Below are 19,710 nucleotides of genomic sequence, written 5' to 3'. Positions count from 1 at the left end.
ATAAGAGAGAAATTTTCGTAATTATGTAAGTATAAGGGGATTTTCATAATTAGACCCTCAGGGGTTTTTTCGTAATTTAGTAATATCCATCATAATCAGTTTTATTACGTGTCCCAAATCCCAATTAGGACTTAATTTCCAACAAGGATAGGTTAAATTCTACTACTATTTATTCCCGTTCTCAATTCTTCCTTTCGTGTTTTCTTCTATCTTTGGGTTTTGCTTTGAATTTCTTTTTTGGCGCGAACGATAAATTGAAGAAGGTGAGTTGCCGCTGTTTATTGTTTTCTCGATTCTTTTGTGCTTTTCTTCTGAATTTTTTTTGGGGGTTTGGTTGAAGATAATGAAAGATCTGTGCTTTGATGTGTTATATTATGTATTTTCATCCGATCCTCGTGTTTAATCTGAATTTCTTTCTTTTTTTTTTTGATAAATTTCTGAATTTTGTTGTTATTTTGGTTCGAATTTGGTTGAAGATAAGGGAAGATGCGTTGGTGTTTTAATTTAATTCGTCAATTTATATTATAATCTGATTTTCTTTGGTCTTAAATTTTGAATTTCATGCTCTTTAAGAAACAGTAATATAATTTTTGATTTTTTTTTTCTTTTTTTTGTGTTCGTGGATAAATTATTGCCGTAGTTATTTTTTAAGTTCTAAATTGTACCTATCTGAGCAATATATCTGTTGTTTGATAGATCTTTCGGTTTCGGTTTCGGTTTCGGTTTCGTGTTACATGTATACTTACATATTAAAATATTAAAAAAAATTATGAGGTTTTGTTTGATAAGTCTAATGTTTGAATTACAGGACTGCATATTCAGGAAGCAGAAATATGTATAAGTTGCGAGAATCAAAGTGCTCGGACGAAGAGTTCGTTACTAAATCAGAAGAGTTAGCAAAGGAAATCGAAGACGCAATGGACCAAGTTAAAAAGGATCTGTCGGCCTACGTCAACGTTGAAGGCATATTCAACTACATACTCCAGGCACCTCACATATTCCCCGACGAACAATACAATGTCATGCTGCCTCAATATAACGACGACTTTGTGCAAGACGATGCTGACGAGGTGGGGAAGAGATTCGACGAGCTATGCCGTAGCAGAAATAAGCGAATGATGGACGAGATGAAGAGAATTATGAAGTTGAGTGCGTATTTGATGAGGCCGTTGAGCGAACCCCAAATGTACTGCCCGTGGTACGACCGTTTCGACATGATTTGTTCTATACGATTACGCTATGTCAAGAGGGTACGCAAGGCGTTGGACGCCCATTCTATGGCTTTGTTTAATACCCTTGCCCCATTTCCGTTGCCAAATATCGATTACGCCACCATGGTGAAGAAGTACAAACGCAAGTTTCGGCAGCAACACATTGAAGCGGTGAATCGAAAACAAGGCCGGGCGAGCAAGAATTAGTCTGTTTTATTTTCTTGAGTTATATTTTACTAGTATAGTGGTTGAATTGTGAATTTCTCCCGTCTTAACTTATCGGAACAAATACTGCCTAGCTAGTAGTAGCTTCTCTGTCTTAATATCAATTCCAATCCGAAGATTTTCGATTTTGGAACAAGTTTTTTCATTACATATACCGATTTTGCCAATTTTTTTCTTTATTTTTTATTTTTGGAATAGAATTGGAATTAGTTTTCCTTTCCAAAAAATATATATTTTTCGAAAGTGCTATTATGATCCGATCCGTTCGATTTTCACCCCTACTTTCAAATTAATGGAGTATTTGAAGATCTTATCGTTCGTTAAAAGCTCGTTCGAGCTCGGTGTGTTAACATTACGAACAAAAGATTGAACAAATATTTTCATTCAAGCGACAAGGCTCGATTAGAAAAGAAAATGTTAAAACACATACAAAAAATCAAGCTACTTGAGCTAGATTAAAGCTCGTTGGAGCCCAATTCAATTGCTAACCAAACGAAGCTCAAACACGAATTTAAAAACCAAAAAAAAAAAAAAAAATCGAAACAAATTTGTTCGTTATATTATATAAAATCCCAAATAGCAAAATCATTCAGTCTAGAGAGAAGCTTCCATAATAGTCTACTATCAACAACTTTGAATGTTTGAAATCTTTGGCACAGCTGTTCAAATTTGACAATGACTTTGTCCTATAAATACCCTCCTATTTTCTCCTCTCTTTACATCATTTACATACATTAGTAATATATTTCTCATTTTTCCAATTTATTTAAAATAAAATTTAAAAAAAATGGGAGTGAAGAGTTTTTTCCAAGAAGTGAAAACCAAGGTTTCACCATCAAGAATGTTCAAAGCTTTAATCACAGAATCACATGACGTCATCCCCAAAATCACCACCTCAATCAAGAGCATCGAGACCGTCGGAGGAGATCGTGTCACCTCTGGTTGCATCATGCAGACTAATTTCCCCGAGGGTACGTACATACGTAATATAATTTTTTAATAAAAAAAAATTCAATAATAAAAATATTTCATTAGTTATGTATTTAATTATGTATCTTGATTTATAACATCAGGTGCACAATTGAAGTATCTGAAGCACAGAATCGATGCAATCGACACGGAGAACTACTCGTGCAAGTACACATTAGTCGAAGGAGACGTACTTGGAGACAAGCTTGAAAAAATCTGCTACAAGACCGAATTCGAGGCATGCGACGAAGGAGGATGCAATATTAAGATGACGAGTGAGTACCACACGAAGGGTGATTTAGTAATTAACGATGAAGATATTAAAGCTGGTAAAGAACAAGCTATGGAACTCTGCAAGTCTTGTGAAGAATATCTAATTGCTAATCCTCTTGTTTGTGCCTGATTGATTATTTAATTATGTATTATTTCCTATTCTGGATTGATTAAATCTCTGATTATAGAGAACTATGTATTTATTATGTTTGGTTTTTTTTTCCCCCCTTTTTTCACATCTGATTTCTATGAGTATAAATCTTGAAACTATATAACATGCAATTTTTCATATTTCAAGATCAAAAATAGTAGAAGACAACCGATTCAAGATCGATCGATCGATCAATCAATGAATATTTGATCACAGTTAACTAGAAACTTATTCAACACCGAAAACGAAAAAAAAAAGTATTTACGTGCCTAATATTCTGCTAGAGAATCTCAGTCGGAAATCATCGTACATATATCCGAACACAAACTAATACGAAAGTATAGACAGTACTCAGACAGTACTCAAAAGGGTTCTTGGTAAAACCGAACGAGAACGAAAGGATAGTGAGCTGTTCTTTGCAGTCGATTTCTTGATCCAGCTGGCGATCAAAAGTTGGTCAATTTGTAGTAACAGTTGTTGCCAGAAAGCAGAATCTGATAGCCGTTGCCACACGGGCACTTGAAATGAAGAACGAGGCAATCTCCATTCTTCTCCACCCACACGGCTTCTTGTTTCGGGTTTTCCGTATCACTCTCACATTCTTCCTGCAATTTTTTAACACCAAAAAAAAAAATCGTAAGCCGAAAAATCGAAGTTAAAGCACCACTTAGTTATACAGAAAACAAAATTACACATACGAACACTTATATCGGTCGATATTCACCATTATCGACGCGAGTAAACGTAATACAGCAAGAACGATAAGTCGAAAAATCGAAGTTACACGTAATTTTTCTCATGCTTGTTAACTGAAAATAATACGACAGATGAATAAATTAACCGATCAATCCCGATTCCGAGACGATCGTAAAACAATAATATATAACCAGAAATAGACAATTTTTAATAATAATAAATAAAATTAATTAAATAAATAATGAAAAAGGGGGAATTAAATTAATTAAATAAATAATGAAAAAGGGGGAATTAAATTAATTAGACCTTGTGAATGTAATTCTCTGGTTCATCATCTTCATCTTCGCCCTCAAGAACAACTTCATTCCACCATTGGCTCATCTCTCTCATCCGCTCCTTCATCCTTTTCAGCCTCTGCAGAAATTAAACAGAAATTACTAATTTAAAAACGGCATTTATTTATTTTTCTTCAATTAAAAATATTCTGGAAGAATTTAGAAACCCCACCTTTTGGCTGGGGCTCTCTCCGCAGCTCGGAGACCTAGAAACGTGCCTCGACTGATTTGGGCGTGGCGGAGTGGCGGCGGCTGCCGCCGCCACCTGGCAGTTGAGAACGGGGCTGGGGTCGGACACTGTGCGGTAGATGAATGGCTGGGTATTTGGATATGGGAATGAGCTTTCTTGAGGCGGCGGCTGGTGGTTCTGGAGTGGGGGTAATTCGGAGAATTGTGGAGGCGGAGCTTCGGAATTGGTGGGTTCGGTGAGCTGCATGGGCTCGGAGAGGGTGCGGCGGAGAGGGGACGGTGGAGCGGCGGTGGGGAACGAGTGCGGGAGTTGGAGTTTAGTGAAGCCGAGGAGGTGGCGAGTGTCGTCGGCGGCGGCGGCGGAGGAGGGTGGAGGGGGGCGAAGGGTGGCCCTTTTGGAAGCTGGTTCGTAAAACGACGACGGAAATAGAGGGGAGTGTCGTTTGGCGGAGTTGGTGTATGTGGTGGCGGTGGCGGAGTATTTGTCCGGTGAGTCGAACGTAGCAGCATTGTGGGGGATGGAGGTGGTGGGGTGGTGGTGGTCGGCGGCAGCGGCGGTGGAGAGGTGGAGCATGGATCTACAGATGCTTTCTTCTTCTTGGAAATCTTGGAGGGAATTCATTTGTTGATCGCTCGCCATTTTTTTTTTTTTTTTGTTCACTCTGTTCTTTCAGTCTGTTTTGGTTTCTGTTTCATCGGAGGAAACTGAATTATTTATAGTTTGGGGAATTATTGGCAGTTACTGGAGAAGTAGCCCAAGGGAGTTTTTCGTCATTTCACAGAAGTTTACTTTCTCGACAATAATTAGTACTCCCTCCTTCCATTAATATTTGACACTTTTTCAATTTTTTCATATTTCAAATTATTTGTTGTTTTACTATTCTAATGAATAATTAACTACAATTTCTTCAATTTTGCCCTTTCTCATTCATAATTAACTGAAGTAATTATTTAAAAATCAATTAATGGTATGGGCATTTTAGTAATTTACTATACTTTTTTTTTTACTATTTATACATATTTATTGAGTTTTTTAATACGTGTGCAACTAACAAAAGTGACAACTATTGAGGAAGGATGGAGTACCTATGTGTGTGTGTGTGTGTGTATATATATATATATAGTTCAATTAATTTGATGGCTAATTTAATTTAGATCATTCATTCCGATGTCTCCAAAATAATTTGAATTGGAACTGAAATTATATATAAAAAAAATAAATTTAAATTTCTGATTTTCGATCAGAATTTCTTTTCGAAATTAATTCCTAATATTCTGATTATATGTGTTATAATACTTTATTTATTTTACTTAGTGTAAAATAAATTTGATATTTAATCATAGTTTTACTTTATGCTCCATATTGGCAAGTCAAAGTCTTTCATTTGCTATTTCTCACGTAAAAAAAACCCTAGTTTCGAACATAGAACGGGCATCCAAAAAGTTGGCCGGATCGCAGAGCAAGCATGAAAATACGGCACCAATATATCGCACTTTCAGATAGAGGATTTCTGCATATATCGGTCGAGTACGTACTCTTGAAGTGGTAATAGATCGTATTAAAGAAAGAATAAGATGCACGTTCGACGGCTTGGACCGGAGATTAGTCTTCTCGATATCAATTAGTCGTCTAATTTATTTTTAATTAAAATGATATATATGTGACAAGAATTTTTTTAAATGAATTGATTAGGTCTATATGTTAGGTGTGTAAGCTCCATCGTCTCCAATATATAATAGCTAGTTAAGTGCTCATCAAATAGTCGTTACGTTATATATTTCCCGATCGAAAAGTTGAATTCGTTTGTTTTAGTTATGTCCATGATCACGACGATATATGTAAGGTTAAATTACGTACATACAGAAAACATATATATATGATTGAGCTAGCTCGAAAACGAAATCAACTAATGTAGAAGATATATATACAGTTAATTAATTTGACAAAAAAATTATTTCAAATTAAGTTATATTCACTTATATATAAGTACATAACACATCTTACATATTCTAAGATATAGATACAGCACACTTAATTATCCCAAACCCTGCATGATCTGATAACTGCATATATATTACAGACTATATATATATATATATATATATATATATATATATATATATATATATATATATATATATACCTTCCCTCCATATATACCTCTGTCCAAACAAATTTAAAATAAAACTTAATTAATAACAAACCAAACATAGCAGGTAATTAAATTGTCGTCGTCTCAACTTAAAAACGAAGACGATTACTACATGATGCAACAGCCGGCGACGACTGCGAAATTGCCAATGTGAACTGCGGCATTGCCAATCTTTACACCGTTACCAAACGCGTCGAAAAGTTCCTTTGCCGTCACCTAATCATCATCATCGGATCAATATCGAAAAATTAATAATATATTAATTAATTAGGCCGATCGATCGAGTAAAATGATATATTCACCCGAATGCTTCAAAGTAAACAGGGTCTAGAAAAGCTTACCTTTGTCGATTGAGATCGAACGATTGATCGTTGGGAATTGTGCAACCTTACCTATTCGAATTTGATCAGAGTGTCAAAATATATATAGTCCATACATATTGAATTAATTAATTAATTCATTATGATACATATACACTGCACACAAATTAAACTAAATGACATATTAATGTAATATAATTACTAATTTAACCTCGTCACCGGATTCGCTAACTTCGGCGTGTTTCATGATCTTATCAAGCAGCAACCGTATCGAACGGTTGTCGATGAATTTGGACGGCGGGTGGTGGTGCTTGAACGCCCCACCGCCGTAGCAGCGGCAGCAGAGGTCGAAGGAATTCGGAAGGTGCTTCTCGCAGAGCAGGCAAGAGAAGTACGACGTCAGCAGGATATCACCGCACGCATCGCACAAACGCGCGCCGCATTTCTGGATGTAGTAAAGGGCCAGGACCTCGTTGAAATCAAGTGTGCCGTCGTTGTTTTTGTCGAGCTCCTTGAACAGTTTGTCGGTCGACAAACATGGATCCACTAGTTTCCGGATGGCTGATTGTGCCGTTGTTGTCGTCGTCCAGTGATCAGAAAAATTTCAGCGCCGAGTTTTTCTCATCGATTGTTGCTCTTGCGTAGTAAGCCTCTGCCACTTCACGTATCTCGTTCATCTCTCTCTCTCTCTCTCTCTCTCTCTCTCTCTCTCTCTCTCTCTCTCTCTCTCTCTCTCTCTCTCTCTCTCTCTCTCTCTCTCTCTCTCTCTCTCTCTCTCTCTCTCTCTCTCTCTCTCTCTCTCTCTCTCTCTCTCTCTCTCTCTCTCTCTCTCTCTCTCTCTCTCTCTCTCTCTCTCTCTCTCTCTCTCTCTCTCTCTCTCTCTCTCTCTCAAGATTTTGTTACAGAGTACGTGTATATATATATATATAATTTGAAGACAATTCTATTTTGAAGTAGGTGCTACTAATACTAAAGAAAGAACAAGATGAGAAGCCTTGGAAGATGGTTATATATATATAGGGTTCCATCGCCGTTTTCGTCGAGTTCCCTAAAAAGTTTGTCGTTCGAAATCATTGTCTTGAACTCCGCAAGGCTGATTCTGCCGTCCCCGTTTGCGTCCAGTGATCGGAAGTACTTCACCGCCAAATCTTTCTCGGCCGGCGTTGCTACCGCGTAGTATGCTTTGGGCCTCGGGGAAAAGGTGTTCTTTCTTTTAGCCAATATGTAGAAGGTAGAAAAGTGGAGATTTTTGAATAATTATTCCTTGAAGTTCGGTCGAAAATTCTTATAAGGTCTCTCTTCTTCTAAAAAATAAAAAAAAAAAAAAAAAAAAAAGAGAAAAGAAGAAGAAGAGACTAGAAGGGAGAAGTAAGGACTAGTAATTGAATTGTGTTGAAAGCTCGATCCATTCTCTTAAGAGCAAAGTGGAGACTTTTGAACTCTTAAGAATCGAGTTTATTAAAGTCCTTAGAGGTGAATTCATTGTTTCAAACGCCTATCTTTCAAAATTTGGCGTAATCACCTCAATTCAAGAAAATTAGCCACACATATCCATATTACCTACCTCGGACCAAAGAGCCTAACAATTGAAAGCCACAAAGTCCCAATGATCCCAATAGCTTAATGTTCAATATTAGTTGAGTAGAATAATTTGGTGAGTATTTGGAGTCAAATATATGCATGTAAGTATAAATTCTTTCTATCTTTAATTTGCAAATATTGGATACTTGAAGCAATTGTATGATTTGTGGTTTTTGGTGATAGTGAGTGACTAAGTGCCGTTGAATGTTGAGCTTGCGAATGCCTAAGAATTGTCATCATACTTACAAGTTCTGAAAACGCGAAATTGAGCCATTGATCTATGTAATGAGATGTGTAGTTGAGTTTTGTGCTATAAAATGATTTTACTTGAGGACAAGCAAAAGTTCAAGTTTGGGGGTGTGTTAAGTGTATATTTTTATACTTAATTGCACCTTTTAATTGGGGCTTTTGGTGTGTTTTAACGATAATTGGTGCTTAAAATGGTTATTATTTGTATTTTAGGTACAAATTGAAGAATTGGAAACTTTTGGGGTCAAAACTGCAAATTCGGAGAAAAAGTGGGCCAAAAGTAAGAAAATCAAAACTTCTGAAGAATTAAAGACCGGAAGGCCGTCCGGATTTCAAGCCTAATTCTCACACGGCCGTCCGGGTTCACGAAGTGGCGCAGTGAAGGAAGTTTAATTACACAAGGAAACCAGCCGCTTATATTTTTACACCCTATAAAAGGCCAAAAAGCACACAATTAGGAATCTATCTTTTAATCTTTTACACACGCAATCTAGGAGCAAGAGAACGGAGCAACGAAGACGAAGACTTGACGAATCTTCATCATAGTTCTTCCTTTACTTTTATTTCTAGATTTTTATGAACTTTCATATTTTTATTATGCTTTTCGTTAAGAACATGAGTAGCTAAGTTTTTATTCTAGGATTTTGTTGGAACCCTATGTGGTGATTCGAACTTATTTTTCCAATATTATGCAAGTTTAATTTCTTCGATTATTTCTCCTATTTGATCTTATTTAGCGCATGAAAGTAGCTAATTTATGTTGCTATATGTTATTGTTAGAATTGATTGACAGATCGTTTTAATAATTAGAACAAGGATAGGAGAGCCTTCGAGTAGTTTTCACCGGATGAGTGTGTTAATTGCATGTATTATCGTAGACATACAGATAATACCTTAGGTAGCCGTTTACGAGACTTGTTATTTTAATGCTTTATTCATACTAGGTTTGCATAGACATATAGTGAATCGTTTATGAATAATAGACTCATAATACACGCGACAGCGGGTTATGAGTAATTTCGTGTCTTGGGTTAATAATCGGGAATTGTAACTTGCATGATAGAGGTTTAATTGGGTGAAGAATTATCGCATAGGGGGAAGATAAATTCCTAGATCCGTTTTATATTGATATTTCCTCGTGATTATTGCTTTCTTAATTAGTTTAATTGATTAATTGATTTAAATTGACAAACTTGCGTAGGCTGGATAAAAATCATAATTGTTAGAATTTGGTACTTAGGATTAGGTAATTTGCGTATTCCCTGTGGGATCGACATCTGACTCTCACGAGTCCACTTTACTACTTGTTTGCGATACGTGCACTTGCGTGTTGGTATTTAGCACCCAACATAGGGCTATAGTCTAAAGAAGCCAACTTGGTGGTACGCGTCATTTTTTTTTTTTAATATTAATAATAGTGTACTGCACCAAAAGTTGAAATCCCACGTTCCCAGAGCTCCGATTTGTGAGAACGGGCCGTTGAGTCACCATTAATTGCATCCTTCCATCAAATATTTGTCGGGCCAAATGATAGGAGCCCTGGGGACGAGGGATTTTGCCTTTTGATGTAAGTAAGTGTATATAAGTGTGAATGGTATCTCCTTTAATACGAGACATTTTGGGGAAGCCCAGGCCAAGAACAAAACCCACATGGGCTTGACCTTGACCTATGTGGACAATTTCGTACTTATGTGGGAAATGAAATTGCACGCATCCATCCGAGAGGGAAATTGCACGGAGAAATTTCTCGAACCGAGATGTGCCCCTGGCGTGCAGGAGGGGAATTGCACGGGAAAATTCTTCGGTCCAAACTCAAATTATAGTCCTAAGGGGAAGCTTGGTGCAGATCTAGAATTGGTGCCCACAAAGAACCAACCCTCGTCAGAGTTGAAATTGAAACTCTATTATTCATAGTACTTGAATTAATTGAAGATGAGTTTTATTTGTTTCAAACTATATATATTATCTATTGTGGTCTATTATATATCATTACTTAACTCAATAGAGATTAATTAATTACTACTTCCCTGTTCATATGAAGTTTTACTTTATAAGCTATATATTAATTTTCCATATTAGATCTGACTTTAACATTTTAAGGTAAGACAATTTTCTTTGTCCAACTCTACTCCAATATCAATGAAGTGATAAAGAGACATAAATGGGTAAAATGTGTAAATTAGTAAATGATTATTTATATAAATATACAGTTTAAAATCACTCAATGTATTTTATCGGGTGTAGCATCCGATAGACGCCTATACACCGAGATGCGACTTCTCCACATTAGGAAATACTCCATATATTTCATTTTATTTTCCAACTTTTTATGAGTTGTCGAAGAAAATGAAATTACTAATGCAATAAATTCGTCAATTCTTCAAACCGGACAATATTCATGATTATAGATAGGGCATGCATGGTATGACTATTCCAATTTCCACACTAAAAGACGATACTCCATATATTTCATTTTCTTTCCCATCTATTAATTATGAGTTGTATAATAAAATAAAATTATTATGCACATTAATTAATTTTGGAGTATATGTTGGTGTTGTTTGTTTGGTATGATATTTATTTTAATCTTTTTATTTTATTTTTTAATTTAGTTTGTGTTTTAATTGATTTTTTTTTTTTTATGGAATAGATCATTGAGCGAGAGAGAGAGCAGGGAAAATTAAGTAGCTAAATTTATTTAATTGGACGTCATAAATTCCAATTAAGTATCTCCCTTTAACTATAATAACTATAAGCCATGATATGACATAATAAAAATATTTTTTTGGGTAAGAACTGAAATATTATTGGATTAATCAAACATCAAATAAAATTTTATAGTTTCGATATAAGGTGAGTACGATAACGTAATAATAACTATATACTATTCGTATTTTTCGAGAAATATCGGAAGTACTCTCATCCGATCGAGCGATTACCGGTTCCAATTCAACCCTAAAAGTTAAGGGTATAAAATATAGCAAGACTTATACATGTTATGAAATGACTGGCACGTATCTAAGTCTTTCATTTGCAAATAAATTATTATGAATTATTTATTTATGGAAAACCGAATATTATTTAGCATGACTCGTCAAATTCGAATGAAATTTAAAAAAAAAAAAAAAAGATATAATTGTACTTCAAGTGCGGCAAGTATTAAAGAAAGAACAACTTGAAGAAATAAACAACAACTTGAAGAATAAAAACAATATATGTTTATAAAAAAAAAAAAAAAAAAGCATTACCGCGATTTTTTTCGGTAATTTTCAGGATGACGATAAAATTTTGGATCGAATGATTAGGGTACGTAGAGAGAAGTTTCAACTCGTCCTCGAGTAGTTGTTGGCCGGGTATATATACATCGGAAAATAACCGAGTCGAGTGGCATGCCGGTAATTACATGATAGAGCAGCCAGCTGCAACTCCAAGGGTTCCAATGGTAACCATAACACCTCCAATATTTAGTCCATTACTAAATGCCTCGAACATTTGCCTTCCAGTCCCCTAATTATACATAAATTAATAATTAGGCATCTCAAACTTTAAGATTGGTAAGTATTGATCTACTTTTTAGAAAGGGAAAAAACAATTAAATTAACTATTAATATTTTTTATTAAAAGAAAAATAAAACAATTAACAGTTAATTACTATATCATCATTAAGAGTCTGAAAGAGGGCTCACCGGTTTAGATAGAGATCGGCTAATTGTCTGGACATTCTCCATCATTACCTGTCCATATAATCGAGCACTATTTAATTTGTATTTTAAATTTTAGTATGTTGGAATTTTCTTTTTTACTGGATGGAATATCTAAAAAGAATAATTAAATACTAGGGTAAATTACAACCGTCCTGAGATATGGTTAAAAAACGAAAAAGAACCCTCATGTCTGGATAATTATACAACTACCCTTCAACTATAAATCTTCTTACACGTTTACCCTTAAGGAGTCAAATCAACGTAATTTTCTAGATTCCGTGGAATATTTTCTAGTTTGTACTCGTTTTATGCAAAATGTAAATTATGATATATATATATATATATATATATATATATATATATATATATATATATATATATATATATATATATATATATATATATATATATATATATATATATATATATATATATATATATATATATATATATATATATATATATATATAAGCCAAATAATACATTTTATGATCATCTTGCTTCAAAATATGGAGCTCGAATGGGATAAAACGGGTACAAAATTGAGAATATTCCATATAATCTAGAAGATTCCACTAAATTTGACCTTGCAAAGGTGGACGTGTAAGAAGATTTATAGTTGAGGGTGGTAATTGTAATTACCCAAACATAAGGGGTTTCGTAATTTGACCATACCTTGGGGATTTTTTCGTAATTGTTGTTCCCGATACATAAAACGGGTAGTGAATTTAGTAAATTGGTTGAACAAATTAATTAGTGAAAAAAGATTATCTGCAATGAACGTAAATTTGCCGAGGCGAGTTGACTCTGTCCTTAAGACGAAATTTCCCCGCAACGGTGCTAACGGATTAAATGGAAATCGTCTCCCAAGATACAACGGCAAGGCTTGGAATAGGAGCACTCCAAATCCCAAGTACGACGAACTGTACTTTGTGTAGAACTTTTCGAGAGAATCTGTGAAGGGTAGGCTTAATATGAGTAGGCTTATTTTTTGGATTGAAGTGAGGAATTGTGGGAAAGTTAGGGTCTATTTATAAGGTTCGAAAAGTAGTGTCCTTTGGAGCAAAAAGGTACATTTGTTTGAATGGTTGCACCATTTCAAAGGTACCTTTTGTTTGAATGGTTGCACCATTTCGAGTTGAGCCAATTGGGAGTGGTGCACCATTTCGAGTTGAGCCGAATGGTTTGCATTGGTTCGGCCGCACCAATTCAGACCAGTCAGACCAATCGAGATGGGCTTCGACTAATAAGGGCCCAATGGGTTAAAAGCCCATGACCTAATGTTTTTGGCCCGTCCCAATATTTTGATATATATACAGCTCAGTACTTCTCTACTTTTCCAATGTGGGATAACTCAAATCCCACTTTCCTTATATTTTGGACTAGTAATTTTTTCATTCACCACAAAATTGGTTCTAATCCAAAATTCATTTATATACTCAATTAGACCGTACAATAACATTGATAAAAAATTGTTCGTGACTCAATTTTTAACCAATTTTCCCAACAATCCCCCACATGAATGAAAACGAGGGCGTCGATTCTCTCTAGAGTTCCCACGAATAGTATTGCATCGGGATAGGTAGCATATAGCTTTGAACCTTCCGTAGTGGAGTTACATCGGATTTACTAGGCTGAGTAGTGAACGCGATGTCTTGAACTGTCAGCCGTTCGTGTAAACCAAGACAATGCAACCCACACAATACTATTCTCACATTTCCTTAGTTCTCATGATTGTGTCCGTTTTGGCCATGGACACACATCTTGGATTCATAAGTGTTTGTCAATTCTTTTGAAGCGGCCCTCACTTCATACACTTACATAGGTGATCTCCTATTAAAGGTATCCTGCCAATACCTCACCTTTTGTTACAAGGTTTTGGAATCATTAAAAACTTTCGCTTATCCTTTACCCTCTCTGCAGGTAGCACTATTATCTTTCGCGGGAATGAGTTAGGAATGAGTTCCTAAGTGCTCAACTGAACTTTCTTAGCTTAGTTGTCCCTTTTGAACCAGTTCTTGGGATCTCCAGTCAGCATGGTTGGGTTACCACCAAGATTGTCCTTAATTTATGGGTTTTAATCCCATTCCCCTAGATAGGCAATATGTTTGATCTCTTTAGTTGACTTTTAATCGCGGATCCGCTATTAACCATTGATTTTCATAATCAATATTATTTCTTTTGAGATCAATTGCCTAATGGTCTTATGTGTACGAGTGTATCGATACTTGCCATTATACATGTCGTTTGTGCCCTTAACGTAACCGATTGGTTATCACAATTTATTCATAATTGTAGACACCGACTAAGTCCAACACGGAACATCCTCCAATAATTTTATGAAGTTTATTCAACTTCTTTTCTAACCTTATCTCAAGTTATGCATTCGAATTCGACCATGAATCGAGCTATTCAATTTTGTTTGAGGATTTCCAAGATACATAATCTTAGTGGACTCATATATCCAATGTACTTTCCTAATACAATAAGATATTTTCTTTAATGTAATCCATTTAAAGGCGATACTTAGATTACCTAAGAACCCTTATAATATCATTGAATGATTATTTATTTTGGAATTACATATTTACTAGTTTGCAATTCATTATGCTGCCAAGCTGTCCAAAAATATTTGTAATTGAACCATTGTTCATCATTATTTTTGGCAAGGTAAACACTTGGTTTTTTAGACAACTAGATCAATATTCTAGTAGTGTCTCAACATGAGACTTTCAATAAGACTATCTTTGTTTTAGTGACTTTAATCTATAAGATTACATCGTCTAAACCCTCGTCTTTTGACATCAAACATAATTTTATTTTTATTTTCAATATTTTCTCAATGTTCAAAATAATATCATGATCATTATCTCATGATTATAATGTCGTCTATGGACATATACTTCCATGTGCTTTTAATATAAACACACTGGTCACACTCGTTATTACGAGAACTATTTTGATAACACAATTTTATCAAATATTACTTTAGAATCACTTAACGAGTTTCAATATCTTGTTATAAATAATCAAGATTTTCCATAGCTATTTAATTTAGCTTAATTGGACCACCATTTTAATTCTTCTTTTGAATAGTCCATCTAAACCTTAATGGTTTACTACTTGAAAGAAGACAATTGTCCATCGTTCATTTTATAACTCATAAGTTAATAAAATCAAATCAAAATCAAACGTATTGATTTTCTTTGCCATCTTGTTGTATCTTGATTGTTCATCAATTTGATGATTTACCACTCACACATATATTAACTTGGTTGTTCATCACTTTGATGATTTACCACTCACACATATGTTAACTTGGTTGTTCATCACTTTGATGATTTACCACTTACACATTTATAAGTTCTTTTATTACGAACTTATTTATTTTCTTATTTTACAAGAAAACACAATATAATCAATTTGCATCAAGAGTGACTATCTTGTGCACAATCATTATTTATCCACTTAATTATACTAGGCCTTACACCCCCACATTTCTAAATATTAATGTGATTACTGGTTAGGGCCTAAAGACCCCCACATTTTTTAAATATTAATGTGGTTAGCTCGGGGTATGTAATTTATGTGTTTAGGGCCTAAAGACCCCCACATTTCTAATTTTCCCCACAAATTCTAGAGTATGTATTCTAGAATTTATCATTATGATATCCATAAATTTTTCAAGAGTTTCAATACTCATTTTTTAATTCATTTGTCAAAGTTGCATTTTCCAACTTTCATTCAAATAGCATTTAAATGCTTTGAAATCCTTATTTTTATTTATCAATAAGGATACACAATGTAACAAAATACATTTCTTCTTTAGTTAGAGAAATATATTGGATCACCAATATGATTTAATTACAAAAAAATTGTATTTCAAGAAATCACAAAAAGAGAAATCTTCTCAAGATACTTAAATCTTGTCAACAAATGAGATAGTAAGATTTCTTCCTTTTCCTCAAAAGAGAAAATTCGTCAAGATACTTAAATCTTGTCAATAAACAAGAGAATATTAATCTCTTCAAATGGTGGTTGATCTCCACTATTCAACATTAAAGTTAGAATATATAAATTCTAATCTTAATCATTCATAATTTAGGATTGCATGTCCTAAACATGCTGCTCAAAATTCAGTCAAATCCAACGATTTAATTCTACAAAACGAGCTCTTAATTAAACTGCTCGAATTTTATTTCAACAAAACATCCATTGTTGTTAACAACTATTTCGGATCTTTGAACAATCAAAATCTGATCTCATCCATTCACATTGTAGATCATTATTTTGCAAAAAATCAAATCGAACCCAACGACTCGATCTTCTTTTATGTTCTTGAGGCAAGAACTACTCATGTGCTCTCATGAATTGAGCTTCTTTTTTTTTTTTCTATTTTATTTCAAATCATGCTTTTAATTAAACCGTAGTATGATTCATATATATAAAACATATGTACATCAATATTATAATAAACATAATATGTGAGATGTGAGCACGTCTTTCATACTAGTTGATCATAGAAAGAAACAATATATCAAGCATATTACATCAACATATACACGAGTACATAATATTTCATGGCATAAATAAATTCATGTCCAACATAATGAATTGATAAAAATTCTATAGCACGTAAACAATGCATGTCCATGCAATAACACAATTCTAAGGAATTAGTATGGTTTACGCAAATAATAATATGTATAATAATATTACTCTTACTAAGTAACTCATACTTAATATACGAGACAATAATAAAAAACGTTAATAAGATCACGTACTCACATATTCGAAAATCAATCAACCGGAAAGTTCCACATCAAATGAAAATTGGGAGAAAGTTAATCCCATATCAAACTATAAGCAATTTATGAAAATAAATATTGCATTTTCATGAGAAATGTCATTAGTATAACACTTATCATGCGGTTTATGATAAACTTATTCAAATAATTAGCACATACGCTGTCACTTCAAAAATATTTCTTTTATTAATGTACATACACAAACATAATGAACATCCATTAAGCATATATATTGTATATAGTTTATTGTATATAGTTTACCATTCTTCCACATATTAAAATTAAACTATCATGCAATAATACACCATTATATCATATAGCATTATCAATTTATTGCACAAATAGATATCCTATAATTAAAAAACGTACCCGATAAATTATATGTTCGTCAATTCAAACTTTGTGGGTAGCACCAAATCGTGTCAATATTATGGCAGTGCTGAATGATTTAATCATATCTCTTCCGTCTGAAGTCCGATTATGTTGATTCAATATGATCCGAATAGCCAACAAAATTATCTACAACTTTTATGTTTTACGTTTTCTGAGATTCGGACTGGATCATGATCAAAATAAGCCTCGAAGTCGGAATAGGTGTGCTGTAAATTTGCACCTACAATGGAACCACAAAAAAAATATTAAATAATATTCATGAATCGAAAATAATATAAAACCTGATCATTATTCTTCGACTCAGTCTTCTTTCAAAAAAAATTTCGTGCATTGGACACTTGTGAGGCATTTAATATGCGACAAGTCGCATTGGTCACGAACGGTTGTATATGAAAAGGTGCATCGGCAGTTCTGCCACCCTTTCGTATTTTCGTCATAACTTCTTCGTACGAGCTCCGATTGTGATGATTTAACATGTTCTGGAAAGCTAACTTGATTATCTACAACTTTTGTGAAATGTTAATTTTCCATATTCGGACTTTAACACCTTCGAAATGGGGAAGGAATGTGGACTTCATGTTCTGTCCGAAAAGGAACTTTCTCCAATTGTATTTTGTAACTTCTTGATTTTTGACAGACTATCTTCTTCTCCATCCCGTTTACCAACGTGTGCAGAAAACACAATTTACTAAATCACAATGTTTCGTCTTAAGATTGTTGTTCCCGATACATAAAACGGGTAGTGAATTTAGTAAATTGGTTGAACAAATTAATTAGTGAAAAAAGATTATCTGCAATGAACGTAAATTTGCCGAGGCGAGTTGACTCTGTCCTTAAGACGAAATTTCCCCGCAACGGTGCTAACGGATTAAATGGAAATCGTCTCCCAAGATACAACGGCAAGGCTTGGAATAGGAGCACTCCAAATCCCAAGTACGACGAACTGTACTTTGTGTAGAACTTTTCGAGAGAATCTGTGAAGGGTAGGCTTAATATGAGTAGGCTTATTTTTTGGATTGAAGTGAGGAATTGTGGGAAAGTTAGGGTCTATTTATAAGGTTCGAAAAGTAGTGTCCTTTGGAGCAAAAAGGTACATTTGTTTGAATGGTTGCACCATTTCAAAGGTACCTTTTGTTTGAATGGTTGCACCATTTCGAGTTGAGCCAATTGGGAGTGGTGCACCATTTCGAGTTGAGCCGAATGGTTTGCATTGGTTCGGCCGCACCAATTCAGACCAGTCAGACCAATCGAGATGGGCTTCGACTAATAAGGGCCCAATGGGTTAAAAGCCCATGACCTAATGTTTTTGGCCCGTCCCAATATTTTGATATATATACAGCTCAGTACTTCTCTACTTTTCCAATGTGGGATAACTCAAATCCCACTTTCCTTATATTTTGGACTAGTAATTTTTTCATTCACCACAAAATTGGTTCTAATCCAAAATTCATTTATATACTCAATTAGACCGTACAATAACATTGATAAAAAATTGTTCGTGACTCAATTTTTAACCAATTTTCCCAACAATTTGATCATATGATTACCTCGTCATCAGGTACAGTAACTTGAGATTGCTTCATGAACTCAGCCAGCAGCAACCGCTGAGAGCGGTTATCCATAAAGCTGGCGCGTGGGTGGTGGTGCTCGTATTTCCCTCCGCCGTAGCAGCGGCAGCAAAGATCGTACGAATTGGGGAAATCTTTTTCGCAGAGCAAGCATGAAAAGTATGACCCGAACAGCATATTGTTACATGCATCGCACCCGGGAATAGGTACTCTCTGCATGTAGAAGAGGGCCAAAATCTCGTCGAAATCTAGGGTTCCGTTGCCGTTACGGTCGAGTTCGGTGAAAAGTTTGTTGTTCGAGAACCTGGGTTGACCATTTTCTTGTACTCCGCTAGGCTGATTTTGCCGTCGCCGTTTAAGTCGAGTGACCGGAAGTACATCGTTGCCATTTTCTTCTCCTCCTCCGATGCCCTCGCGTAGTAGGCTTTCGCCACTTCTCGTATCTCGTTCATTATCTCACTAACTAATTATCTCTCCCTCGAAACAAACAAAAATGAAATTGCAGAAACTTTAATTTGTGATTAATATCTTCTGGCATGATTATATTTAACGTTTATTAGGATTTGACCAAGTTTAATTAATTAATTATAGTTTCAAGAGGGGAATTTTGTTTATTTATTTTTTTCCTTAGACAGGTTTTTATCAGGGGAATGTAAATCATTACTGGAAATTTAAACACTCTAGCTGTCAGTACTCGATCCTAGGATCTTGAAAAAACTTACCATTGTGAAATCGATTGAGTTATACATATGCAGGCTGTTTATTTATTTTCTCAGAATCACTTAAAATATTCAAAGTAAAGAATTATTTGGAAAATCACACATCTAAATAATAAATACTCGTTCAAACAAAAAAAAATTTAATTTAATTCAACGAAAATGTGTA

At 34.6% G+C, this 19,710-nt stretch overlaps 3 protein-coding genes and 1 long non-coding RNA gene across 4 annotated transcripts; 1 reads left to right on the top strand and 3 right to left on the bottom strand.

The window, feature by feature from the left end:
• The first annotated feature begins 1,603 nt into the window (after positions 1-1,603).
• LOC105963349 (pathogenesis-related protein STH-21) lies at positions 1,604-2,967 on the top strand. The gene is made up of 2 exons (XM_012987742.2): positions 1,604-2,407; positions 2,510-2,967. The coding sequence occupies exons 1-2, from the start codon at positions 2,224-2,226 to the stop codon at positions 2,806-2,808; spliced, it is 483 nt and encodes a 160-aa protein (XP_012843196.2). The 5' UTR covers positions 1,604-2,223; the 3' UTR covers positions 2,809-2,967.
• On the bottom strand, positions 2,949-4,757 carry LOC105963269 (uncharacterized). Its single transcript, XM_012987662.2, has 3 exons — positions 4,033-4,757; positions 3,832-3,939; positions 2,949-3,434 (listed from the first exon to the last, which is right to left on the bottom strand). The coding sequence occupies exons 1-3, from the start codon at positions 4,687-4,689 to the stop codon at positions 3,276-3,278; spliced, it is 924 nt and encodes a 307-aa protein (XP_012843116.2). The 5' UTR covers positions 4,690-4,757; the 3' UTR covers positions 2,949-3,275.
• Positions 4,758-6,213: 1,456 nt separating this feature from the next.
• LOC105963266 (uncharacterized) lies at positions 6,214-7,118 on the bottom strand. Its single transcript, XR_016029846.1, has 3 exons — positions 6,734-7,118; positions 6,544-6,594; positions 6,214-6,418 (listed from the first exon to the last, which is right to left on the bottom strand). It is a non-coding gene; the product is annotated as an uncharacterized LOC105963266 (long non-coding RNA).
• A 4,279-nt stretch (positions 7,119-11,397) lies between these two features.
• Positions 11,398-19,378, bottom strand: LOC105963265 (uncharacterized). The gene is made up of 3 exons (XM_088814157.1): positions 18,805-19,378; positions 12,039-12,086; positions 11,398-11,859 (listed from the first exon to the last, which is right to left on the bottom strand). Exons 1-3 carry the CDS (start codon positions 19,042-19,044, stop codon positions 11,752-11,754), a joined length of 396 nt encoding a protein of 131 aa, XP_088670283.1. The 5' UTR covers positions 19,045-19,378; the 3' UTR covers positions 11,398-11,751.
• Between the last annotated feature and the right edge of the window lie 332 nt (positions 19,379-19,710).

This window comes from Erythranthe guttata, chromosome 14 (assembly GCF_056151865.1).
Source record: "Erythranthe guttata isolate IM_541 chromosome 14, IM_541, whole genome shotgun sequence".
Taxonomy (NCBI): Eukaryota; Viridiplantae; Streptophyta; class Magnoliopsida; order Lamiales; family Phrymaceae; genus Erythranthe; species Erythranthe guttata.
This window is presented reverse-complemented; position numbering and strand designations above follow the sequence as displayed.

Excerpts from the sequence above, each read along its gene's own strand:
- LOC105963269 (XM_012987662.2), bottom strand. The coding sequence starts at position 4,689 with ATGGCGAGCGATCAACAAATGAATTCCCTCCAAGATTTCCAAGAAGAA. Across the intron at positions 3,940-4,032 it reads GAGAGAGCCCCAGCCAAAAG|AGGCTGAAAAGGATGAAGGA; the intron begins GTGGGGTTTCTA and ends TAATTTCTGCAG. Across the intron at positions 3,435-3,831 it reads CAGAGAATTACATTCACAAG|GAAGAATGTGAGAGTGATAC; the intron begins GTCTAATTAATT and ends AAAAAATTGCAG.
- LOC105963349 (XM_012987742.2), top strand. The coding sequence starts at position 2,224 with ATGGGAGTGAAGAGTTTTTTCCAAGAAGTGAAAACCAAGGTTTCACCA. Across the intron at positions 2,408-2,509 it reads GCAGACTAATTTCCCCGAGG|GTGCACAATTGAAGTATCTG; the intron begins GTACGTACATAC and ends TTATAACATCAG.
- LOC105963265 (XM_088814157.1), bottom strand. The coding sequence starts at position 19,044 with ATGCAGAGAGTACCTATTCCCGGGTGCGATGCATGTAACAATATGCTG. Across the intron at positions 12,087-18,804 it reads TTACTGTACCTGATGACGAG|GTAATGATGGAGAATGTCCA; the intron begins GTAATCATATGA and ends TTATATGGACAG. Across the intron at positions 11,860-12,038 it reads GCCGATCTCTATCTAAACCG|GGGACTGGAAGGCAAATGTT; the intron begins GTGAGCCCTCTT and ends ATGTATAATTAG.